Source organism: Dama dama, chromosome 24 (assembly GCF_033118175.1).
Source record: "Dama dama isolate Ldn47 chromosome 24, ASM3311817v1, whole genome shotgun sequence".
NCBI lineage: Eukaryota > Metazoa > Chordata > Mammalia > Artiodactyla > Cervidae > Dama > Dama dama.
Window position 1 is genome coordinate 9,756,096 of NC_083704.1, and position 26,899 is coordinate 9,782,994.

Here is a 26,899-nt window from a genome sequence, read left to right on the forward strand (position 1 = left end):
ACTTTTTTCCATTCTCACCAGCGAGCTCAGTCCGTCTGCCTGGATTTCCCCCTTCTCTCCCTTCCTCCCTGCGTCCTCCGGTCCCTCCCAGGGTCTGCCGTGTTTGGTTTCGCAGTGTGGCTTACCTTGAAACTTGGCAGGCAGAGCAGAGAAGGCAGCTCTTGTGCCCTTGTGTGGGGTGGATGGAGGGAAGGATAAGGAATCATCCACCGCCCACATTTGAGTTCCCTGGGTTCAGCGGCAGCGGCAGCAGCTTTGCTACAAAAACCGCTTTGCTATTCGAGATAGCCAGCAGAGGGAATCGCAACTTTGCTGGCAGCAGGGGTTGAAGCAGCCTTTTTTTTTTCTTGGAGGAAAGACTGCAGCCTTGTGGACTGCGTACGCTGCTCCCTGGAGGGGCTGTCCGGGTCCCACCCACTGGCTGGAAGGAGGGGACGTGAATGAAAGGACAGGACGAGCCCCGAACACCATGTCACTCTGGGAGGGACGCAGCGGCAACTGAGCTGTGCAAGGGTTTTTTTTTTTTTTTTTCTTTTCCCTTTTCTTTTTCTTTCTTTCTTTTTCTCCCCCTCCCTTTTTTTCTTTTTCTTCTTTCTCTTTCTTTCTATTTTTTTTTCTTTTTCTTTAAGGTGGGGAAAGAGACACCCAGGAGACAGGAAGCTGATCTGCAAGATTTCCGAGTTCTGCTAAAAGGACTTTGATTTTTTTTGTTTTCCTTTACAAACGCTGGCAATTGACATCACTACGGACAGCCGGGTAGAGAACAAACTGCCTCCTCCCAAGTGGACCCCAGGCGTGATCTGGGGAGACTGTGTGGGGTTTTTTCCTACGGATCCCCGCCTCTTTCTCTTTTTGGTGTGTTTCTTTTTAAAATTCTTGCTGTGTTGGAACTAGCGAGTGCTGGAAGACTCTCGGAAGCCTCATCAGTCATCGGGACTGTCAGGAATAGTGGTTCCAGAGGAAGCTCGGCCTGGGGCACATAGCCTGTCATCCAGTTCCCTGCCTCGGAGATAGCGATTCCAGCTACATGGGCAAACGCCTGGATCAGCCACAAATGTACCCCCAGTACACTTACTACTACCCTCATTACCTCCAAACCAAGGTATGGCGTGCCCCACAGCCTGGCAGCAGTGGGGTGTCCTTCTGCACTTGGGGTGGGAAGCAGACGGGCGTGTGAATTATGATTTACCGCCCCCTCCCCTTATTCCCACCAGCTCTTCCTGCTTCTTTGAAATTAGTAACATAGCAATGGAGTTAATGAAACAGAGAAGGATATAAGAAGAAAGCAAGCCCAGAATCGGGGCTTCCTCTTTAAGGAGAGATAATAGTTGCACTTGAGTTTCTTTGTTGTTGTTTGGCCATCTCGATGTTCCTGATACTCGCCGAGCCCTGGGCAGATGGGCAGGGTTGTTAAAAGGAGACCGTAATAGTGATGACCGGGCACGACAATACGATCTCAGGGGCTTTCCTGGTGAGCTGCTCTTTGTTTGCGGCTCTGAAAGGGTTCTTCCCACTGCATAGGACACACCGGGGTTGGGGGGGGGACTCAAACTTTTAATCGCTAAGTGCAGAATGAAAGACAGGCATGGGGAGGTATACAGCAGTTAACTCAAGTCTCAGAGTTTGTTTGGGCGCATTTTTGGTTTTCCTATGGCTTCAAATATTTTATTTTATATTGAAGATGGCCAGAATGCCAGAGAGTAAATTTAGGAGCTTCACCATAGATGTTCTTTACTTTTAGAAGCTTGGTGTTTCTGTGTTGGCTACCATCAGAAGGCCTGGGGCTTGAAATAGGATGAAATAAGTGATGATAATTAGACATGAATTGGTTAAATAGTTTAGGCTTTCCGTGTGTGCTCAAGCGATCATGAGGGGGCCAGTGGTAAGCCCACGTCACTGAGCAGTGGGTCGTGCCAACCATGAACTTTATCCTTCAGTTCAGACATGGTAGACTCTCAGGTGTGAAATCACTGCTCCAATTTGTCGATTACATCGGACTTGATTTTGGGGGAGGGGTGGGGAGGTTGCTTGTTCCCCCTTGAATGCATGGAGTGTATTTCTTTATGCATGATATTATTTTGCATTGCATTAGCCGTACTCTACTGGGCTCTTTATAATAAATAAACACGCAGGGAGTGAACAAGGCGTGCCTGAGTGATCTGAGCTGTCACCGGGTCTGGGTGCCCTGGTTAGGGTTTGGTAATCATGCTGTGGTTAACTCTCGTTTACTCTCTCACCAAACAATGCCGATTTGTAAACCAAAGCGGGCAGCAGACTTTCAGTATTATATTAAAGATTGTTCTTTTTTTCCCTTCCTTCCTTAGTCGCTCTATAATTTGCCCTGCCCCTGCAAGGTCGACTGCTTTTTGCCTTTGTGAGCGTTTAGTTTGGGCTGCTGCTGAAATAAATAGACCAGCCCTCCTGCTCCATCGGCTGGAGTTTTAACCCTTTGGGGGATTCCTTAAGGAAATGGCAAAGCAAGGACAAGTTACAAACGGGAAATTTATAGTCATTTCTCATCCCCCAAAGAAACAAAAACAACACACTCAAGGGTTGCATGAAAAATATCCAACATTCCATCCCTTTTAGTCATTTGGCTAAATTTTTCCAAATGTTTCAAAATTCATGCTTTCTTTTTTGGTTCTTATTTTCTACCATGAAGTCTATTCAGAAAAGAAACTTTGCATCAAAATGAATGGAATAAATGGAATGGTGGCTTTTTGACTTAAGATTTCTTTTAACCTATTACTAGCAAGAAATAATGTCGGGCACCTTATAATAAAGATACATAGCTACACTGGTGGGAAGTATGTGTGTACGTATGTGTGTGCATGTATGTTTGGGGTAAAAAGGAAACATGGGGTGTTGAGGAAAAGAGATCCAGAAAAATCGAGAGGGAGTTTAAAAAAATAATCTGTTTTGGGGTCTTCTGCAGTGTAGTGCTGTGTAGACAGGGAGCATCTGGATCTTGTTACTTTCAAGCGAGTCAAAGCCATCAACTCTGGAACATTTTTAGAGAAGTTAGATCCATTAGGTGACCTCAGCTGATATTTGGGTAATCAGGTCAGGGTGGAAGAGTATGTAAGATCAGTTACTCTGGCTATCTTGGTTGTTCATATTGATTATTACATTGTAAAATTCTGACAGAGCTGTGAAGTTGTCGATTATGACGGTGGCTCTGAAATGACAGGCGTTAATGACATTCCTGGAAGCTGAAGATATGAAAATATGCCCTCTATGGGAACGTGGGCACTCGGGGGTGGGGGGGGATGATCAATGTACAGTATTGTAAAATTCGGGAACTTTCTGACAGTGTGAACGCAGTGTAGTAAAGTCTCATCATGCTCCAGCATAGTGTGAAAATAATTGGGTTATCTTAGTAGCACCTTTTGCTCCTTTTTCACGTATGTCCCAAAATATAATCTATAGTAATTCTGAAGGAATTGCATGCATCTTAGATTTATTTGGTAAACGTAGGTGGAATTCCATAAAATCCACTGTCCTTCCTGCCTTAGCTTGTAGGTAGAATATAATTTTAAAATCATTGCTATTTAAAATCATGCTGATACATAAAGAACATTTATGCTTGAGAAAATTAGAATTCTATGGTTGACAACAAAAATCATATTATGGTGACACCATGCCTTAAACTATTCTCTAAATGCAGGTGCTTTTAACTCAGGCACAAAAGCCATTTGCTGACATTAGTTTTGGGTGGAAAATCTTCATGGGATTTTGCAGAACTTAAATGTTTATTATTGTATTCATTTAGAAAATGCCAGAATACTGAGCCTTCGTTTTCTACCTAAATATGTATGTCAGATGCAGCTACTATTCTCTTATGATAAAAGAAAATGAAAATGGATTTTGAAATAAATGCATTTGTCTTCCATTTGCTCAAATGCACTTAAAGTTGTAGAAAAAACTTGTGATACTTCCCTGCCTATTCTGTTCCACTTCTTACCCATCACATTAGAGTCAATCTCTTCACTTTGTTGCTTAGAAAAAAAGAAAGAAAGAAGATATTTATGCTTTTCTTTCTTTGAATAAATTTCCAGATGCTTGAAATGTTACATTAGAAAAACATGAGTCAATCAAATAAAAGGAAAACCCGTGGCTGACTTGTAGCTATAACTTACTCTCCCAGACCTACACTTAAAGTTGTCACTTGTCGATTTTCTTTTTGACCAATTTTTTTTTCCTACCCAAAGAAGCAACTTCTAAAAAGAACATTACTTTTATTTAGAAGTAATGAAGAAATCTTGGTGACAGGTCACTATATTTAAATAAGAGACATAACTGGATTTCTTTTTTTTTTTTTCCCATAACTGGATTTCCAAAAAAAAGTTTCAGGAAGCCAAATTTGCTGTTGGAAGACCACCCAGAATAATTAAGTTTTAGAGAAAAGAGACCAAAAAAATTGTTTCTTAGCTGAGTGATACGTAACGATATGTGATTAAGTTGTCTTGTAATATTTCTCAAGGATTTTGTTACACCCTATTTCCAATAGCCAACCTGTTGCTTTTCTGTTATGGTCCAGGGTGAATTTCAGTCTGAATTTGAGGTACTTTGTGGGAGGGGGTTTCTTGGAAGAACAAGTTGAATGGAGCAAACTAAAAAGAGTTAAAACATGGTCACGACCTGGTCAATTGATATTTTGTAGTTGAGACATAAATATTTCTCTCATATGTGATATTTGGAAAACTTTAGTCATCATGAAACTTTAAAATTCACCCAGGCACACACAGAAAGTTTTTGTCTTTTCTTCCTTTTCCACACTTACACCGAATCACTACGTTTCTCCCAGTTTAGTGCAGTTTCTCATCAGTCTGCCCCCTGCGTTTGGCCATCTGCTTCCCGAGAAGACCTTGAAGAAAGGGGTTCAGAATGCAGTACCCTGACAAGGGCTTCCTAACTGGTGGGTCTCAGATTCTGCTCAGAGCCTGGTGTGAAGTCGGGGTCAGGTGGAGGAGCCGTTCTCCACCAGCACACTGACCTCAAGCTGAATTTCCAGCCATCTGCAGCTGGACAGCTGCCCAGCTCTGAAAGTCTAGCTGGAGCCCCGTGGTGCCATGAAAAGAGCAGACCCTTGAAAACAGAAGGCTTAGGGGGTCGGCAGAGAAAGAGGGAGGTTCCTGTGGGGCCAAGATACTCTTACCCATGTGAACGTACAGATCCTGCAAAAGCAAAACAAAACAACCCTTCTTCACACATTCCTTGCACATGAAAACACAGAAAATCTTGCAGAGGGAGGGAAGGAGTTTAGAATTTCCTTCGTACTTCCTGTCCCAGATTTGCATTGATAGTTGGAGTTGGTAACTTGCCAGTTACCAACCAGTTTTGTGCATTTCAGCCTTGAAAACTCCCAAGTACTGTTTTCCTTTGAGAGGCTGAAATGTACAAAACTGGTTTTCTAAAAATCTTCCAGTAAAAGAATTTTTAGGAATAACTCCAAAAATGTCTTTCACTGTAGGAGGGTGATACGATAGTGTGAAACGATGATCCATCGTGTTTCATGTTAGAATGCATACTATTGTAATTGATTTAAAAATGAGAGAAACGTAATAAGAAGCTACCCTCCCTTTTCAGTTTTCTTTTTTCTCTTACTTCTACAAATCTTTGTTATTGTTGAAGTTCTTTTCTCTAATGTAGTCACCATTTTCACAACACTAAGTCTAGTGCCTACTAAAAGGGGTAGAAAGGTAAGAAAGTTGATGTTTTTTTCTTTTCCAGATTAATCCCAAACTTAAGAGAAACACCATGTATATTTCTTTGAACAGTATCTTTCCAACACATTTTCCTTTCACTTTCTCTCAATTTGGAAAAAAGAAAAAACAGAATTTCAACTCAAAAATATTTCCATGAAGTAATAAAATGTAGTTGAGCGTTGGAGGTAGAGGCTGTGTGAGGAAGAGGCCAAAGAGAAGGGACGATACACATCATTTCAGGTCTCTCTGGCTCCAGGAATTCTGAAAAGCTTTGGTTTTGTACTAATATGATTTACACAATCCTTTTTGACATTATCAGTCTCTTTGGCAGAGAGAGGGCTCAGTCACAATGATGCCCATGCCAGATTCTAAGAAAACCAGGCTTTTCCTTTAAAAGAAAAATCTTTGGAGTGTTGGACTTCTGATTCAGAGTAAATGGTTGATGTTTATCCAAAATTGGCTTCGAGTACTACATTAAAATTGTGTTTTGTAACAGTCTTATAAGCCACAGCTGTATGTGATTAAATAGTGTAATATCAAAAGCATGTGAAAAGAGACATTTTTATGCTATAGCTGTTCACAGCAAGAGTACAGATGGGGCTGAGGGGAGACAAGAGCAGAAACGCACTCGTGTGTGTGATAAGTGTGTTGTGGAGGATATGAGTTATGATACGTGTGTGGAGGGTACGTGCTGCTATTTTTGGCAGCAGTGGGAAAAATGCTGAACTATTTTGGATGTGATTAAAAATATGCTCTTTGAAAATGGAAACTGACATAAAATACCAACTTTAAATATGGAATGTCATTTCATCGCAAAATGCATAGTTACTGAATGGATCTGAAAGCAATGCAAATGGAAGATAAAAGTTATTCCCGTGAAGCACACATTCAAAAAGCAAAAGTGAAGAAGCTTTCCTTCTGTTTTGAAATAATAAATACTTTTCTCCTTCTTCTTCTTTTTTTTTTTCCTACTTTTAATCTATGGAACTATTGTAAAAAAAACCTGCAAGCCATTTATCCCTAAACTAAAGAGTGATAGCAAGGATCCTCAACAAAGAACAATATAGGTGGCAGTGTGATTCTTTTCTAAGATGTTTGAAAAATTGAGGTTAGGGTATGAATATTAATCTTTTGTTGCTGGTGTCAAAAATTACATAGTCACACAAGGAGACACAACTTTTGCTTCTATTTCTTTAGGGATATGTTACAGTAAAGAGGCTTTAACTACAAAGTTTTTGAAAGAATGTTCATGGAAACTTTAATCTCTAGTCTTCTAGAGATTATCAAGCTACAGGATTACCAATACTAATAAAAGATTACTACGTTAAGTGATCATTTTCAGGGTCTCGAAAAAGCCTATAGAATAGGCTGTTGATTTTCATATGTGAAACATTCAAAAGCAGTTTTAAAAAGTCAAAAAGAGGGGTGGACCGAGATAAGTTGAATTCTGTTTGTTTTGGTTTTTAAGTTTTCTTTTTCAAGGTGGTATTGGCAGAGAATTTGTTCACCTAACAGTTTTTTTTGTGTGTGGATTTATTGATCAGGAAATACATAGCACGTGGAATCATAACTGAATGCACTTTTGCTTTTCAGAACATCAACCTTTTGTGTACCTCCAATTCCAGAGAACGGAGAATGAATTTTAAGACATTCCTCCTGCTTTTCTTTGGGGGATTCTCTGATTTGTGTGTCAGTGAGTTGGTTTCGGGGACAAGTTCCCTGCGATCCCTTCTAGGATTAGTGTCTGTGACTCTTGCTTGGAGACAGATGAGACTGCTTCGATGTGTTAGGGGCGTTTAGCAGATGACCTCGGATTTGTGCCACTGATTTTTGTTCAGATCCTCGGTGCTTTCTACAGAGCAGATCAACTGCTGCTTTGTCAACTCTGGAGCTCATCCTTCACCACATCTAAATCCAGAGAACCCAGAGAAACACCCCTGTCACTGTCACCCAGGAGTGGGTGGAGAGCAGTTCCCAGGGGTGGGGCCAGGCTGCAGGCACTGTGTAATCAGCACTGTTGGCTTTGTTGTGGTTCAAGTTTTCTTCCTTGAGTGCATAAAATTAGGCCATATCCAAAGACTTGCTCTCTCCAGGTATCATAAGAGCTGAATGGTTATGCATGTTTGGCTACATCAGTTGATCTCATTAAAATCCTGACAGCCCTAGTTTCATGAATGAATCTAGGAGCCCCTGTACATGTGGAAATAACCATCGATAGATGAAACACTATTTTGACTAGAGTTTGCCAGTCCCTGAATTTCTGAATAGTAGACTTTAAAGCATGAGGGGAAAATGATTTAGTAATCAGAGTGCATGGTATCATAGGAGAAAAATCATAACTTCTCCAGGACACGTAAACAAAAACATTCTCTTTTCCTCTTCTCACTGGGTACCCTTCTGAGTCCTCCCCAAGTCCCTGTGAGCTGAATTAATGAAAGTAAATGGAACCTTGAATTTTGTTTTTATGAATGACTGTGCTATGCTTAGTCGCTCAGTCCTTTCCGACTCCTTGAGACCCCCTGGACTGTAGCCCGCCACGCTCCTCTGTCCATGGGGGTTCTCCAGGCAAGAATACTGGAGTGAGTAGCCTATCCCTTCTTCAGGGGATCTTCCTGACCCAGAAATTGAACTGGGGTCTCCTGCATTGCACGCAGATTCTTTATCAGCTGAGCTACCAGGGTAGCCCTTATGAATGACTAAGAAACACCAAAATTAAGCTAGACTACATACACAGTCAAGGCAACTTTGATAATGTTCTTCCCTGTTGTGTGGAAAGTAAGGTAAAACAGAAGAAAATGGAATCTTATGATATTTGAAATATTGGTGGTAATTGTTTTGGGCAAGTGATTTTTAACTTGTTCTAGATTGTGCTTTCCCATCATTATACTGTAGGGTTAAGACATTGGCATGTATTACCAGATGCAGGGGACCTTTTCATTGTCTCATCCTTAACTGGTAGTTTTCAAGCTGAGTATGGATCACATACAGAATTTAATGAGGATTTGGGAGATTTTTCTTCCTATTTTTATCTGGGGACTGCTGTCTATTTATCTTAGTCATATTTCTGATGGATGACAATTTAGTGAGAAGGAAAATGGAAAACAGAATGCTAACTATCTGGCTTTCTGGAACTATTTAAGATTTCTTAAAAGCATTTTTTATGTAGGCAAGTCGTATCTGAGGCTATTACTGATGTCCGTATACGCTTCAGTTGCCCCTTTCGAAACTTATTCACAGAGATTGGATGGTGGCACCCTGAATATCACTTAGAAATAAGATAACTTAAAATTCAAGCAAATATACTTCTTTTTTCTTCTTCTTTATTTTGTAATTTCATTTTTTTTTTCCTCCCAAGCAAATAGTCCCAAATAGATTTGAGTAGATGAAGTATTTGAAGCAGTCTGCACAAAGCTTAGAGGAAAATTGGAGACCATTTTCAAGGATATCATACAAGGAAAACCTATGACATATCCATGATGTTGAATTTCTTCTTGAGATATGAGAAAAATACTTTTCTTTTTTTTAGCTTGGTGCTAGTCCCTTGAAGGGTTATGACAGCTCCTGGGTTAGCCTTGGTCTTGGCTTTGAGCCCCTGGGTCTCTTGTCAGGCACACCAGTCAAGACTGTGCCTTCAGAAATAAGGATGCTGAGTTGTAATCTAGGTAGAGAGGGAAATCTGAAAAGAATAAATTTCTGATGTCCTTTTCTCAATTTATTCCAAAAAGTTAACCATTGAATCTAAACTCTATCATTCATCTGTCGGGAGACAATTGGGCTTGTGTTAGCAATGGGAAAATTTCCCTTTCTGGCCAGAAAGGGAAAATTTCTCTGTTCAACTTTGTTGATAAGTTAGAAAAAGATAAGGAAAAAGTGCAAAGGGAGAGGTCAGTGAACAGGGAAGAATTTTGATGCTTTTAAACAATTTTATTGAAATACATTTGATTACACGTTTGTGTTACTCTCAACTGTATAGCAAAGTGGTTCAGTTATACATAAATATTCTTTTTCACAGTATTTTCCATTATGGTTTATCACAGGATATTAAATATAGTTCCCTGTGCTATACAGTAGGACCTTGTTGTTTATCCATGATCAGGGAAGAATTTTTTTTCCAAGTTTAGAGATATCCTTTAAGAATGAGAGAAGTGAAGGGTCATTCTAAAATCTTCATATTCTCTGAACACATTAGGAAGCCCCCACTTCTCAACAGATATATTAAACATATTAAAATGTACTCACATTCCACATCAAATTAGATTTTTTGCAATAAAATATTGAAAGAGTTTTTGTAGTTTTGCTGCTGAAACTCTCTGGGTATGGGAAAATTAGTTTATGTGTGCTTGTGAATTTATGTGCACTTATCATCTTGCATATGCAGGTGTTCTTACAAAATGGAAAAATCTAATCTACAGATAGATTTTCTTGAGGTACAAAGAAAGATTATTTTGGCCTCTACTAAATAGAACAATGAATAAAGTTGACAGTGTATTATGCTTTGTAGAAACAATTGTTTGCTGATTCTGGTTTTAGAGTTTTCGTTTTTGTTTGGAGGCAAGATATTTTTCTCATCTTGCCAGTGCTTTTGTAGGTCCTTAAAGTGTTCAGAGAATCTGAAAAGCTGGCCATATCTCTGCCTACTGTGACCTTTTGACATTCAAGGTATCTCTGTATTTTAGTAATCCCAAATTTCCAGGGAGGGACATGTGTTTAAACAACACAGTCTATTGGAAAATGTCATTAACATTCTTTGGCTAAAGTATGTCACAAGCAGACACATTGCATTGACCCTTGGCAGTGACAGCAATTGAGTGTTCCAGATCTGGGTGCTAGGTCACAGAGTTTTTTCATTATGTAGTTGGTGGAATTGTTTATCAATTGGAAAGAAAGCCAGCTTGACTGGTACAGGTGTTTCCATGGGCTCCCAGCTGAGGGTCCAAGCAGGAGGCAGGTCCCTGGCACAATAGTTATTTTATGGCATAATCTTTCTAAATAACCATAATCTTTCTTCTGTCTCTAAACAGGATCATGGGATTTTTACATGCATGGAAACGGCCACCTCCTCCTGTTCCCCAAGTCCATGGTCATTCACCCTGAATGACTTCTTTTTAGTTTGCTTCCGGAGGCCCCTGTCAGCCCTACAGCATCTATGTGCCTCTGAAAGCAGACATGCCTGCACAGATGCATGCCCCAGTCAGAACCCCCATGACCGTTACAAGTGAGGGGCATCCTGAAGACACTGCTTCTCTAGCCCTAAGCCACATGTGATACTCCCTTCAATTTTATTCTGATTTTTATTGTTTTCAGTAATGCAAAAACAACAACAACAATAAAACAGGCCCAGAGCATGGCCTTCTCCTCTCACCTCAGTCAAGAAGGAGTTGTCTCGGGCTCTTCAGCCCCATGCATATGCTCACACCTGAAAACTCCCTCCCCTCCACAATCTTGAAGGACGAATTCTCATAATCACCCAATGTTTTGATTCTCCACTGAATTATTCAGTTTTCTTTCCTGGCATTCTAGCCAGAATCTCACCAAATTTCATCAGCAGATTCAACAAATAAGCTTAGATTTCTCTCTCACAAACATAAGACACACACATATTTCTGGAAGGTCTAAGAATTGCTACAGTGGTTCTGCTTTTCTCTGAGGCTAGATGATCACTGAGAAATATGGAGGGGAAAATAGGGAGATATATACCTGTTCTTTTCAGGTCTGGTAAATTTTTTTTTGCTACCAGTGGATGGCAGAGAGGGATGAGTCTCATCAAAATATGGATGACTAATAGTCTTCACTTTCTTTCAAAAATGTGGTATATTCATCTGATCTAATAAGATACATTGAAAATATATTATGCAAGATAGATATAAATTCTGTTCTCCATTATTTGTGATAGAATTTTTTAGAAATATCATTGACAGATTGACTCCAATCCCCCCCCCCCAGTTATTTCATAATTATTGATTATATCGTGGAAATTCTAATGATCCTCAGAGCTTGTACTGATGAGGCTGTCAACAGGATGGTAGAAAAAAATGTCAGTTTCATGATTTTAATTTTACAAGTGATTTATGAGAGGCACCAACAAAAGTAAAACAGAAGAAGAAATAGAAAATAAAAGGCTGAAATTACCAAGCTCTAATTTATTTTTGGACATTTCTGGAATCTGACTATTTTCCTTTCCAAAGGCAAAGGGTAAGGGCTGTTTGACAAAGAAGTGATAGTTTAGGAATGGAAGAACCATCCTTGGGGGAGAAAAACACTGTAATATGACTATATTAATAGAATTAGACTTGGGGGAGTCATATAGCTGAGATTTTTGGTGTCTTGTGAAAAAGTGAAAAATCAGTGCTTCTGAGGACGGCTTAGTGCCTTGTTCTGCCGGCGCATACACATGCACTTTGGTAACATACAACACCCGCTTTTCTTGTTCTGATTTACTCATCACTCATGCCCACGGATGCCCTGGATAAAAGCCTTATTGATGCTTTGGACTGGATACAAGGGTTTTTTTAGAAGGATTTTGGAATAAAATTTTTGCATGTATTTTGGAATGTCTGTATATAAACCATTCACATAAAATTTTTTTATCTGCTCAAAAATATAACCATGAGTGAAATTATGTTGTTCTGTGTAGAAGCGATCTGACTTTGAGTGGAGTAACCCAACAGCATAAGTGATAAAACCGGCACAACTGTGTTGGCATGAGAAGCATCCAATGCAAAGTGCTAGCCGCATGGCCTGCTGTTTGAGGGTGACGATGTGCCCCGGGACCCATGGGGCCATCAGATTGAAGACATGAGGTAGTGATGTTTCAGTGTCCTGGCTATCAGCACGTTTGTAGGTTACAGGGTAGGTCCTTTTGAAGGAGTGTCTAGACTTCAACATGGTCATTGAGGTTTAGATCAGTAGAGGTCCAAGAAAGATTGGCTGGTACTGCTATTATTATTCATGGTCTGTCTCTTCTGCCAAGTCCCTTGTACTGATTTCTCCACCCTTACTCCATTTAGGATGTCTGCCTGCAGTGACCTCATGTTGACACTGCGTTCTCTCCATCTCCCTGCCTTCCCCAGACCCTCCTCCCTGGGAAACTACCCCTTTTCTTTCTGTGTCACAGCTTCCAGCGCCCTTGCTCTTTACTTTCCCTCTCAGCCCTTTCCCCTCCTCAGCTTCACTGCTGTGGGTTTGCCTTCCTGGCTCCCTGCCGTTAACTCCGAAACTTGTTTCTTTCTTTTGGTTCTCTTTCCTCTCGGTTCCCTCTTATCGTTTTCATTATTGCTTTCTGGTTTTGTTGTTGTTGTTGTTGTTTGTTTTTTTCTGTTTGTTTCCAGGGTAGAGTTGGATTGGATTTTGACTTTGTTTTCTTGCTTGGTTGCAAATTTATTTCTGGCTTTCAAATGTACCTTTGCTCATCAGGATCAGCTTTGTGTCAGGGTTATTCTGTGAACCCCCTGAGGACTAGGACCACAGGGTCTTCATCTATGAATGCCCCCACAGGATCGGCAGAGTGCCTGGTGCAGGCCGAGTGGATGACAGAAGGATTTTAATATGCGTTAATCCACATCATTCAATGTGTCTCATGCAGTCCTCTGTTGCTGAAGGAAGTAATATTCAAAACCAGAGATTCTGAATGTTGCTTTCACCTCTGCAGTGCTTTATGTCAAAAGGCATTTTGTGTACCAGAAGTCAGTCTTACTAAAGAACCTCTTTTTATTCAATACTTACATCAATTGATGTACCCTACTCCACCTTTTCCCCCTGAAACTTGTGGACCCTGGACTGTTGGCTAGAGATAGGTTGTATACTATCTAATGAACCTACTGTGATAGCTAGCAGGTGAGCTGAATCAGAAACTAGTAGAAAAGATGAGAAGAGAAGAGAAGGGAAGGGAAAGGCTGCTGCAGTGTTGCTTCCCAAGACGCTGGCAAGAACATCAGAACACGTGCCAACTTGGAAGGGCAGATGTGCATTTCAAAGACAGGGTAAGTAGCCTAGCCAGTATTTGGAAATTTGGGATGAGTAAAAGCAAGGAGGTCAGGAGTAAATGGCAGTGGTGGTGGTTTGAGGGAACTGGAGAGGCCATTCTTGAACACCTGCCAAGAATATCCACTCATATATGTGGCTTCCTTCCTTGGGTTGGTGGAGAGTTGGATGTATCAGGAGGTGAACTCAGCAGATGCAGCTAGGAGATGGGTTGAGTACTAGGCCCATCTTTTGGTCTATTTTTTTTCTTATTCAAGACAAATGAGGACTTCCCTGGTGGTCCAGTGGTTAATACTCCATACTCTCATCTCAGGGGGCCTGGGTTCGATTCCTGGTCAGGAAACTAAGATCCTGCATGCCACCTAGTGTGGCCAAAACAAAACAAAACAAGACAGATGATATTGACTGTAATAGTCATCTGTTATCCCCCCATACCATGTAAATATCCACAGGAACATTCTTATTTTAATTAACATTTTGAAAAGACAGTTTCAGAGATCAAGTAAGAATGACAAAATTCCTATTTTGGGGAAAAGAAAGCCCTAGTTTCCATTTACAATTAACTAAACACGTATAAAAATATGTCTAAGGATAGATGATATAAGATGGGATTCTGAGGTCAACTTCAAAGCCTTCCTCATTGAGGAATCTATGGAGACAATGGCCCAGTTGTGGCTGCGAGAACAAACTGCGTTTTTGGTTTGGATGCCTCTTGATTTTTCCAAGTTGTGCTGAGTCTCTTATGTTTGTTTGGCAGGGTTTTTTTTTTTCCCTCTCTTGTTATTTTTTTACGTCAAGGTTCTTATTATCATTTGTTGAAACAGTAGTTTCTATATATGTAATTTCCACCACATTTGTTAAATTTTTCTATTGCAAAATAATCCTGCCTCATCTTATCTAGTGAAACAATTCAAGAAAAATAATGAAAATATTAACAATCTTCTTCTGCATACCACATCATTCTGTGATGAGATCTCAGAAATAATGTATGGTAATTACAAGGTCATATGTGTTCTTCAATAGCTTTCTTTATGCTCATACAAACATACTATCAGATCTACAGTGTCTGAGATCAGACTGAGCAGGTTATTTTACTCCCTTTTCAATGATAAGCATATGTGCATTCTCCACAGGGCACTAAGCTTGTCTTTTTATTTTGGTCAGGGCAGTTTCTAGCATGTTTATATCACGTTTTACGCAAGTGTTGCCCATCGATGAGCATGAAATTTTTTGCCCCTGTTTTTCCATTCTGAATAATGCTATAATATATGTACAAGATATTCATTTCAAATGCTGAAAATTAAATCATTGATCTTCTGAGCAGGGTTGCTTCCTTTTAAACTCTGGAAAAATGCCTTATTATACAAAGATTGAAATCAGCGCTTAGATTCTTAACCTAAAGAGTCTGCATCCCGTGGGATTGACCCTCCCTTTTGTGTTGGGCTAAGAAGGTTTATTAAAGTCTACTGCTTTTGGTGAGAAGGTGAACCTTCTGACTGATATTTCAGCTGAAAAGGAACCTCTGTCAATTGGCAGAAGCAGAAATGTCTCATTTTTTGGTGGCACTCTCGTGGGGATCCCAGCAGAGCTTGAGGTCGGCAGGGCTACCATCTCATTGCTTCTTGTCCATCTGGTGAGGTCACTCTTCTGTTTCCAGATTGATCTCATCTGTCTGCCACTCATATTCCAAGTTGGAAGAGCAACAGCAGGTAAGGAGCCCAAATCTTCCTAAGTGGTTAGAATCCCACTGAAGCATTTTGGTACTTGAGCAGATATTTTTATCCCCAAGGGTTTGAACATCAGGATTTTCCTTTTTATGTCATGATCTTGGGAATACTGAAAGATTGTATTTTTTGATAGCCTTCATCTACTGGATGGATTTGGTGTTACTTGACCATAAGGGGAAATATTATGGTTTTTTAATTGAGCTGGCGAAGCTGACTCTGGAAAACTCTAATGAACCTTGGTGAAATCTGATTGTATTTCTTTTCTTCCCGTGTACTTGTCCTGTTTTTCATTGCCAATATCAGTTTTAATTAAAGTTAAAATGTGGATATAAAAAAACATAAAACAAAAGTTTACCTGCAGAATATCTCTGCTGGGTTGATAGAGACATATTTACCAACAAATCTGTCTGGAAGACAGTAGATCACAAAGCTTCAACTGTTTGCTCTTGCTATAAAAAAGGTAGATCAAGGACGTGCATTTCTAATTACAATTCTCTTTCATGGATTTTTATTTCTTAGAATTTAATTACATCCTACAAAGTTTGATGGCCAAATTCCACATGCTTCTTGGGAAACTCAGGGAGTTTCCTAAACACAGACCTGCAAAAGTGAAGTTTTTTCTCTTACTTTGTGTATGAGATGAGATGGAGAACTTAGTTCAGCACAGGAGGGCAAATTGAGCATTTGCTCTTTCTACAACTAGAATACTGACCATTTTTTATCCATGCTTAAAAATCAACAGTATACCATACTTCATATACATTTAATGCAGGTAGAAACATTTTAACCAAGTCTGGAAAAGGAATCTAATAATCAGAAATGAAAACAGCACTTCGGTTAGGTGAAAGGACCCTGAGTGGCCTGGGAGGTCTAAGTCTTTGATTCTAGGACTTACTTTAAACCATTTCCCTGGGATTCCCTCACCTTTTTATATTTCTGTTTCCTGCCATCTCTTCTCATCTCGAGAATATTTTAGTTATTTGATAAGAAATGTCTTGACAGTTAGTATTAGACTAGTAGTAATATGTTTTGGGGTTCTGCGAAGAATGCCAATATATTAACATATTATGAAGATGATAAAATATAAATAAGAACCATTAACTCCAAGAGATTGTTATTAGTGATAATGGTAAGAAGAGGGGGACTGAGAGGCCTGAAATTGACTTGATCCATGATTATAATGGACCACAAATCCTTATGAGAATTCAGATCAATGCCTGTCTTTGAAACATTTCTCTGTACATCCATTATGTTTCCCCGGCCTCCATCTCTGCCATCAGTTGGACTGAAATTATGTAGAGAGATTTGCTTTCAGTATTTCTCATACTTCTTCCATGAATTTTTTTTTATTGTGGTTTTGTTTTGGAAAGCAATGCAGATATTTTTCGGCGCTTCATAGAAAACTCACTGCACAGTCTGAGATGAATCTATTCAGAAATTGTCTGGTTTTTACATTGCTGTATTTCACAATACTTGCACTTTCCCCATTTACATTCCCTGGATGCTTTTTGTCTCCCAAAGTAACTAAATTAGAGGAGGGAGGGGTGCTATTTTCTTCCAGCCAGCTTATAGAGAACCAGCCCCTGCTTTCTGAGAGCCGTAGCTCGTGTTTAGAAACACTTTGAGCGAGGCCTGCACTGGCTCTGGGTGTGGTGTTGGGTTTTAACCAGATAATTTTCTAGACTCTTCACTGTGGAATGAAGGAATTGAGGTTTCTTAGTTTCTCCAGTTTACACTGAGTTTTCAAATATCCTCATACTTGCTCACACATGACATTTCTGAACTAAGTTGTGCTTATTTGTTCATCTTCTCCCAACTGTAGTAGCTTCTCTCACCTGCATCTGCATGCTCAAAACACAAGCACCATCTCAATGGTCTTCCAGCTGCATGGCCCTCAGTCCTTGCCCAGCATCTGATAGGTGCTTGATAAGTGTCAACTAATGGCGTGGAAGTCGTTACATGTCCTGCACTCTAGTAACACTTACTGATAGGCACTTTCCGGGCACCGAACCACTTTTCTTTCTTTTGGTTTTCACAAAAAAATCAGCCCCCAGGGGAAAGAATCCTTGTCCCCTTCTTCCTCATCTTGCTCTCCGAACCTGAAGCAATGACCTGTGCATGGCAGCGCTGGTCAGTCTCCCACGAGGGAGGAACTGATGCTCTCGTTCTCAAAGCATCCTTTAATTGATGGCACAGCCTTCTGAAAAGTTGGATGAAACTGCTCCATATTTATCTGTGCTTCTGCTGCAGTTTTCCTTGTTCCCTTTTAATTTCAAAATGATATTGTACTTGAAATTCAAAAGATACACAAAAACTAGGAAGGAAATGTAAAGGTGAAATTCTTCTCTGTGTGTTTGGCATTTTTTTGTTCTGTGAAGTATTTGCTTTATTCTTGCTCCTTCTCATGTTTACTCTCAAGTCAACATTGACTTAGTTAAAAAACAAGTGTCTGTTTACACCTGCGTCTCCCACACCTCTATGTATGTTTGGTCTGAAGACTCTTTAGAAAAGAAGGAAATAAGATTTTTGAGTGTTTGTGCGTGGTTGAATTGTAGTATCTTATAGCCCAGTGCTATACCAGTTTATTGCACACCTTATAGCTTTTAAGGAGGGATGTGGATGGAACCTGGGAATTCTGACTGTGAAATCCAAGGTGTCCATCAGTGCATGCTCATGGAGCGTTTCCTTCGGCTGGCTCTGTATGGGGGGTGGGGGCTGCGGTGTGAGATCAGCTGGGACCAGGGACATTTTACTGCAGTGCTTGCACCTGGAGAAAGGTCTCCTTAAGCCACAGGATACATAGAAACCATACGTGACTAAAAAATAATGGTGTGCATGTGCAGTTAGGACAAATTGCAAGCAAGAAGATACAAAAAGGCCACAAACCAAGGCCATTTCTGAGGTGCTGGAAGCCAAAGCAGGGAATTGCGCATGATGCCCGCACGCAGTACCACTGAGGGGTGCGCAGACCCCCCGAGCTGCCTCTGCTGCCCCGCTGAACCTGCGCCCTGCTGTCACCCGCCTGAGGACCTGAGCAGGGGAGGGGCGTGCTCTCCTGACTCTGGCTTCAGCTGCCTTGGGCCTGGGCCCTTGTGTTTAGTCACTGAGTCACGTCCAACCCTTTGCGACCCCATGGACTGTATAGCCTGCTAGGCTTCTCTGTCCATGGGATTCTCCAGGCAAGAATACGGGGTGGGTTGCCATGCACTCCTCTGGGGGAGCTTCCCGACCCAGGGATCAAACCCAGGTCTCCCATGTTGCAGGCAGATTCTTTACCATCTGAACCACCAGGGCTTGAGCCTGGGCCCAAGACCCCTTAAGGCCTTGCCTGAAATTCTTCAATGGCTTCTCATCAATTTCTGTTGATTAGAGAGTCTAAGGACCCAGGTCATAACAGTTAGTTCAAGACAGAAGGAGGTTTATACCGTGATTCTTGCTCTTCAGACACTGATCTTTTCTTTTCTTTTTTTTTTTTTTTAAGAAAACAGAGCTGACACATGGAACAAAGCTAATTAGATGCTAAATTGTGTGGCATTGACTTAAAGAGGAGGGACAAGGGCTGTTTGGGCAAGAAGAGCTATGAAGGGAGAAGAGACTTTGGGGTCCGTCTGAAGGAGAACAAAGGAATCGGGCATTTGGCTTATTGGCGAAGTTGGGGAAGGATGGGCAGGCATTCCTGCTAGAATTAGAGCAAGGACATGACAGAGGTGTGAGGTATGCCTAGGGGGAGACCAGACAGTCAAGAGTCAGACTTTGCTGAAATAGAGAATGGGCGGGAGATGGAATTAGTTGGGTTCCCAGAGCTCAGTACAACTTCAGGCCTTTGAGGGCAGAAAAAAAAAAAAAAGCGAACCATTGTTTAATCTTTGTACAGGGAGTAGATTTATAAGATTCATTCTCAAGGCATAAATGAATGATAGACTTAAAATTCTTTATTTTAAATGTAATTCCCACTTTTTGGCTACAGGTATATTTATACATCTTCATTTAGAAAAATTCTATAAAGTAAAAAGCAAGTGAACAGTCTTATAAATGTTTGCAACATGATGTTACAAAATTTTGACATTCTGGAAATAAAATAGGCTCCTACTATTCAATAGGACAAAAAGAAAACACTCCAATAATAAAAGGGATAAAAACTCACAAATGAAAAAAAAAAAGATATAGCTAACAGGCACGCAAAATTACATCAATAATAATTGAAGAAATGGTGACCAGTGAGAGAAAATAATAGTGAGAGATTATTTTACAAAAACATTTCTTAGTAGCCTGGGTACATTGAGTTACAGGGAGATAGCGACTCCCAACACACTGTTCATGCTCTGGGGAATATTATTAACTCATAAGTAACTTTTGGATATCAGTTTGAAAGGATGTATCAAAAACTTTAAGAATGTGCATACCTTGTTATACAGTATGTTCAATTCAAGAAGTAGCTGCCAAGGGCTTAAAGCATATTTGTACATAGGTGCAGCGTTGTTTTTTTAATAGACAAGATTTTGAGCAATAAAATATTTGGAGTAGATTAAATAAATGTTGGTTTATCTTTTCAAAAAACCACTATGCAGCCATGAAATCGATACATATAGATGTATTGAACATAGCAAATGGCATATTGTTCAGTTTTAAAAGTAAGGTATAAGGCAGTGCTGTAATATCATTCCAAACATGCCTTTAAAGTCCGTATATGTCTATGTGTGCATGTTAGTGCTTGTCCTATGTTTACCTGTTCCTAGAAAAACAGGAATGATTTTTTTCTGGGTTTTTGAAGTGACATATATTTTTAAATACTTTTGAGAGTAAGCTGATGATCACTCAAATAATTAACACTGGATGTTTAGTTGTTTCCAAGAAACAATAATGACAAGTGAAGAGGAAGCCACACAAACTAGTCAGTATCTTGATTCAGTTAGCAGAAGAAAGCAATTACGAGTTGTTTCACTGGGAGTGAAGAAACCTACATAGAAAGAAATGTTTGGATTGATTACTAGTATTTTGTAAGGGGTAGTGGTGCAGAAAGGTAGCGTTTAGGATGTCAAGCTAAATCTGAGTGAGCATAGACAGGAAAGCATAAGATACCAGGGACTAGAAAAAGGCCAGAGCAGTAGATGATGCAGAGGCTGGAGGGAGGGGCAGAGAAGGATCTGAAAATAGACAGACCTCCAGTTTGGGACCTAACTTTGGGGTGACCCTGGACTCCTAGATGAAGATGTGCTATGGGCAAGGAAGAGGAGCTGAGTGGGGAGCATACGTCCGACAGCAAACACAGATCTAGGTGAGGTGACACTTGAAGTGATACACGTGAGTGTGATAAATGGGAGTGAGGACCCGCAGCGATGGCAGGGGGATGCTAAAGAGAGTTGGTGTCCTTCCTTCCTTCCACCCCGTCTGTGCCCTGCGGGGACTTCTGGTTTAAGATCGTCTTCAGTATGGTGAAGCTCTTGTTAGGCAAAGGATTCTTTACTATCAAGAGTATTTGAGGAATAAACCTCAGGGAGTTTAGAAAACTGGGCTTGCAGAAACGCAAACCATCTTCAAGTCTGAAATCATCTTTTCCAGGTTTTGATTGTATCCTCACATGCAATTGTCCTTGGCCACTCACTTCTGATTTTGTTGCCGAGACCCTTTCATGTGGGCTCATTTTTGAAAAGTTTTATCTAGAGATAATGAGACAGTTGGGGATGTTTCATTTGTTTGTGTGCTTGCTTAGATTATTGTTTTTTATTTATTGGTTTATTTTCATTGTTCCACCAACTGATTATTTTGTATGGAATTTCTTTCTCAAGTTGTACTTTAGGGCACAGTTTCTCAAACTTTTGCATACATAAAAAATCCTCTGGTGGGTCATTCTCCCTCCCTCCTCCCCTTCCTTCTCCTTTGTTTCTTTCAATTCAGACTCAGTGGGTTTAGGGTGGGGCCCAAGCAATATTTCTCACGGTCTTCTGAGTGAAGCTGATGCTGCTGGCCTGTAGACCGCACATTGAATAATACTGTTCTAGGAAACATGATTCTGAAGCTCACTTTCATTTTCACTTTGAAACTTTCACATAGAACCATCTGACTAAATCACCAAGTACTCTGTTGAAATTTACTGATGGTGGCACTTCCTGATTCTTATATTCTATAGGCATTTATTCAGATTTAAATTTGCCTATAATTTAAGTAATGCAAATTGTTTTTGTGCTCTCTTGACCCTTGTGCCTTCAGATATCCATGATATGATTGGAAAGAGATTTCAAGGGGGACACAGTGGGTTATCCCCAGGATCTTGGCAAAAAAAAAAAAAAATTAGTTTTCCTTCTGATACTTAAAATTAACTGATCTTCCCAGTACATATAGAAAAGCAATATTCATTCAAGTACATATGAATCTCTTGTTTAACCACTGATTTACCAAAGCTATCTAGAGAAAAAAACTGTTACAGAACGGAATAACAGTTGAGCGCACGTGTGTTGCCTATCCAAGGGGCAGGGACTTTGAATTCTGAAATCCAAGCATTCTTGCCAATACAGAAGGGATCTCTGCTATGTGACTCAACCTGGTCTGAGAAAAAAAAAAATCCCCTTTGTCTGTTTGTTTTTCCATTTTTAAGCTGCATTTTATTAGCAAACATCCCATGTTTTTATTTCTGCAAACTGTGAATATGCTGATCATAATATGTGTGTTATGTAAGATAAATTGGCCTTCTGGTTTTTACATTAGTTTCCTGTGAGTTGAGTTAGGTTGAATCTGTCTCCAGAATTCTGGTCATCCCTGTGTGTGCTGAAAAAATCCAGTTCCTAAATCTGAAAGGCTGGGGGAACAACTGTGTTCTACCCTAAATTCACCAAGACAGCAAAATGGTGAGTCCTCTGAACAGCCAACATGCAGGCCGAAATGGAAACTCCTCAGCTTTTTTCTGAGCAGTTTACTTCTGAGCAGTGCATCTGTTCATTTAGTAGGAAACAGATCAGGATCATTTCATAAAACTGAAAAGAACGCTGAAATCATTAGGGCCAGCCCTTTCATTTCTTCCTCCCGCTGGAGTCTGGTTATCTCTTAAACCTGGCAGTTGACAGCATTTAAAGGCTGGGTTCACTGTCAACATATTCTGCTGCTTGTGGGCTGTTTCTGCTTTGTGGTGTCTTAGTTTGGAGTGTAGTGTTTGGCATTGGGTTTTGGTGCTAAAGTCAGAGCGAGAATCCATCAAACCTTAACCTCAAGGCCCCTTCCTGAGTTTAATTTAGGAAGCACATATTTGCATTAGAAAACCTGTCTGTTTTGCTTACCTTTGAAAGTGAACTTCCTTTCATTGAATTACTCTTTTTAACCTTTGTAGCACAGGATGACACTTTTTGATAGAAACCTCAAAGAATAAATCCTGTTGACGTGAATATATTCTTCAGAATGTACCAGAGGGAAAATATACATCAGAGTCCCAAATAAGGTTGAATGGATTGTGGACTTATTGTACTAAGTCTAGACACTGGAAATTATACTTTCAAATATGCATTAGTTGATAGAGGAGAACAGAGTAAGTCTTTTTTCTTTTCATAGGGACTCCATATTCATTTGCTTTTATGTTCTGTTACCATGTGAAAACATAGCTTCCCAGGTGGCGCTGGTGGTAAAGAACCCACCTGCCAGTGCAGGAGACGTAAGAGACGTGGGTTCAATCTCTGGGTCAGGAAAGGCCCCTGGAGGGACACACGGCAGCCCACTCCAGTATTCTTGCCTGGAAAACCCAATGGACAGAGGAGTCTGGCTAGCTACAGTCCATAGGGTTGCAAAGAGTTGGACAAGACTGAAGCTACTTAGCATGTATAATGGGACAGAGTGATCATAAACACTTGATTCAAAACATTCTCCGTCATTTTGGGGTTTTGGTCTATTTCCTGTCTATAAGAGTTGGATGCAAGAATGAGGAATAATGTTTGCCACTTGCCTAGTATTTGGTACTTGGCATGTACTTGAGTACTGGTAGTTATTCTTAAGGAGGATGTTTTCAAGCAAGTTGGTATTTAGAATGGGTGGTGAGACTCACCACCCATTAGTGCCTTCTCCGCCTTCTTTAGCATCTTACAGTTGGATCCATGGAGATCAGAACCCCACAGACAATCCTGCCCTGCTCTTGATTCGTTTAAGAGGGCTGTCACAGCTCTTGGCTCACCGCTTGGAGGATACTGGAAATCAACTGCTCACCCAGGTGTGGGCTGGGGTCAACTGACCGCAGCACTGGCAAGGCCGTGGCTTTCCGCACGAGACCACCTCTGGTTAGAGTCTGCAGATTTGTGTGCTTCCCTCTCCCACCCCCCAAATAGGTGTCCAGTTATTCTACCCAACCTTCCTGTCCCCCTAGGGTGCTATGCAGTTCATGGGGAGGCTCTTGATCCCCAGCAAGTTTAGATGCATCCTCGTCCTCCTTATGGAAATCTCATCTTTTACTGCATCCCAGGGTCCCGGCCCTCCCTTACCTCACCTCTCAGATTCACAGATATGGCCTCCACTGACTTGACCTTATTTCCCCTCCCACCTAATGAACATTCACAGTGACTGTTTCTGGAAACATCCTCTGAGTTTGCCCTGTAGAAACCACCCTTACGACCAGCCTCCTACCTGTGACCTCGTCCCATCCCCCTCTCCCCCTCCCCTTTTCCTGTTTTGGCCTCAGTGGCTTCATTTCTGCTGCTCCAGCACACCGAGGCCTTGGCAAAAGCTGTTCCCTTCACCTCAACTCTGCCCAGTCTGAACAGGAATGGTGTATTCTTGCTGGTCAAGTCCTAGTTTAAGCCCTTTTGCTGACCGCCTAGTGTAAAAGCATCCCCCAATCAGGCTTCATTGCTTCACATTATTTTTATTCCCCGTGATACACAGAGCGCTTACTGTTACCGGATATTTTTCTTATTTATTTTCTTCTTTCTTTACTCTCTGCCTTCTCTATTAATAATCTCTGCAAGAACAGAGATCTGTTCTACCTTGCTCTGTGCTGTGTCCCCGGAACCTAGAACCAAGGGATGCCACATAGAAGGTGCTCCATTAACATTTATTGAGTGAGGAATCAGCTGCCCATTAGGTTTCTTTTTATATCTGGCTCTATTTTCCCAGTGCCTGTGCCGGATTATATGCCAAGATCTTGTTTCCTTTGTCTGATGACAACAGTGTACCTGTGTACCTCAGATACGTTGGCCAGCTTCACCATCCCATCCCTCTCAGCCAGCAAGACTCTGAGAATTCACAGCAGTTTCTGCCACCTCCTGGGGTCCTGCCTTGTGTCCCAGGAGACACTGCCGGCCGACTGGAGCAGGAAATCCAAACACCGTGTCCCCTTGGTTCTTAAAGTTGCTTCTGGGTTTCTATTCTACCAGAATTGGATTGATGGTACCTACAGTGGATTATCTGTGGCTTCCCAGGTGGCTCAGTGGATTGCCTGCCAATGCAGGAGAAACAGGAGACCTGGGTTCCATCCCTGGGTCAGGATGATACCCTGCAGAAGGAAATGGCAACCCTTCTTGCCTGGAACATACTGTGGACAGACAAGCCTGGTGGGCTACAGTCCATGGGGTCACAAAGAGTCTGATATGACTTACTGACTTATTATAGCACAGCATATACACATTCCTTTTAAGGAAACTGGTTTTTTAGAAGAAGTTTAGGGAAAGTTTGTTCTTTATTTTGAAATCACCTGAAGCTACTTAGGGAAAGATAAAATGCAGAGATGTGGAGTTTGGGTCCTGTTAGAAGACAGAGTGGTCCAAAGACAGCATGAACCTCAGAAGACCAGGGGGTGTTCACCAGCTAGTCTAAAAACATGAGGGAGCAATGGCACACACGTGTGCACACACATGTCTGTGTGCTGTTGGACACTTCTTTTCGCTCTCTATTTGCATGGTGTGAACCATCAGATTTTGCCAGTCCAGCACCCATTCTTCCTTGTTTTTTATGATTTCACCCGAGCTTCTTGTTGGGAAACTCAACTATTGGATATGGTTTTGTTCAAATTACTTATCAAAGGGGCACAACATCTGAGTAAGGTGGACTCTTGACCCAGTCTAAGAACAGCAGATGTTTCCTGAGAAAAGGCATCTTAATTTGTCTCTGTTGACTTTAGCTAACTGTCCATCAGTGTCGTCAGCTTAGATTCTTGCAGCCTCTCTGGGCCCTGTCTTCTCAGACATTTGCTTTTTTATGTTTGACTTTCGTCAGTCAGATGTTTTTGCTTTGACTAATAATAATCAATCATTGTTCCTCGCAACCATGGAACCCTAACTCACTTAGAGTAAGTATTTAATGATTGTTGACTGATGGTAAGACAAAGACTTGATGTTTAATATTATGGGGAAATGGAGCAGAACCTGAGATTTTCCCCTCCCTTCCTTCTGCATCTCTGCCTAAACCAGAGCCACGTGATTGTGATTGAATGTTTACATAAGGAAGAAGCAGACATTACTTACAAAGGGTGAGCCTCTTCCTTACCAGAAGGGTCCTTTCAGTTGATGACACTAGAGTTCTGGCTCTTTGCTATACCATCTCGCTTGTTTGGAATCTTCCTTGGCCCCAACTCCATCTTCCAAGTCCTGTTCACATCCTGCCTCCTAGAAATACAGCTCCAGAGATGAAAACGAATCCCCCTTCCCTGCCCTTCTCTCCTCCCTCCGCCCTCCATCAAGTCTTATTTGCTCTGTAACAGGTACAGTGCACAGCCATGGGCCTTGTGTCTTGCTGCCAGACAGAAAGCCACATTTTAACTTAATCTGTTAAATAAAGAAAAAACGCACAGTTAAGAGGAAACTCATTCTTTTAAAAATATATTTGCTGCTCTACATGCTGACCTTGTTGAAAATAACTGCTGGTTCCGCTGCTGCACTTTCCATTTCATTCATCAAACTCTGGCAGCTTGAGAGCATCCTCTCTTCTCTCTCTGACTCTACGCCCTTCCCCAGGTGTCTCCACCTGTATCTGCTTCCTTTCCACGACTGTTCACGGAGCTGATCGATGCTCTTTATCTAATCGATGTGCTTTATCTGAAGGAATCACAGGTGGAGGTTTGGAGGAAGGTCACGCTCTCTCCAGTGACAGTATTTTTGCATTGCTCATAAGCAGTTGTGCAGGCGTGTTAGTACTATTTTGAGTCATGCGTTTACAGCTGGGCCTGCTATGAGTAGGCATGTGAGTATCTATAAAGTAGCTCCCAGTCTCTTCCACACGTCTTTGTGGTTTATACTGGGAGAGGGGTTTTCTGGGGTCAGGATTGTGCTGGGAAAGGGCAGGGAAACCCAGAAGGCTCAGGGTTGCTAATCACTGCACTGTTTGCATTTCCCTGGATGGCGATGTTCCCTGCAAAGGGGAAGCCTGAGCAGAACAGGGGACAGTTCCATTCTACACTTTTTAACTCAGCACCTGTCATGTCCCAGGAGTTGTGCTTGGTTCAAAGAGTTGTTTCACTGGAGGAGTCAGATTTTCATACTGCATTTCCAGAGTCTGTCATGGAAAGTATTCTATCAGCAT

The 26,899-nt window shown here is 41.1% G+C and overlaps 1 protein-coding gene across 6 annotated transcripts in view; it reads left to right on the forward strand.

Annotated features, from left to right (window-relative positions):
- The first annotated feature begins 454 nt into the window (after positions 1-454).
- The window catches only part of RBMS3 (RNA binding motif single stranded interacting protein 3), a 780,234-nt gene continuing 753,789 nt past the window's right edge, over positions 455-26,899 (forward strand). For 2 of the 6 annotated variants that reach the window (XM_061127659.1, XM_061127657.1), the window contains exon 1: positions 457-1,102. In XM_061127659.1, coding sequence (XP_060983642.1) covers positions 1,028-1,102 — 75 coding nt within the window. In that variant the 5' untranslated portion in view covers positions 457-1,027. Of the gene's footprint in view, positions 1,103-26,899 lie in introns of all 6 variants that reach the window. The other 4 variants (XM_061127661.1, XM_061127656.1, XM_061127658.1 and 1 more) reach the window with 4 other exon arrangements.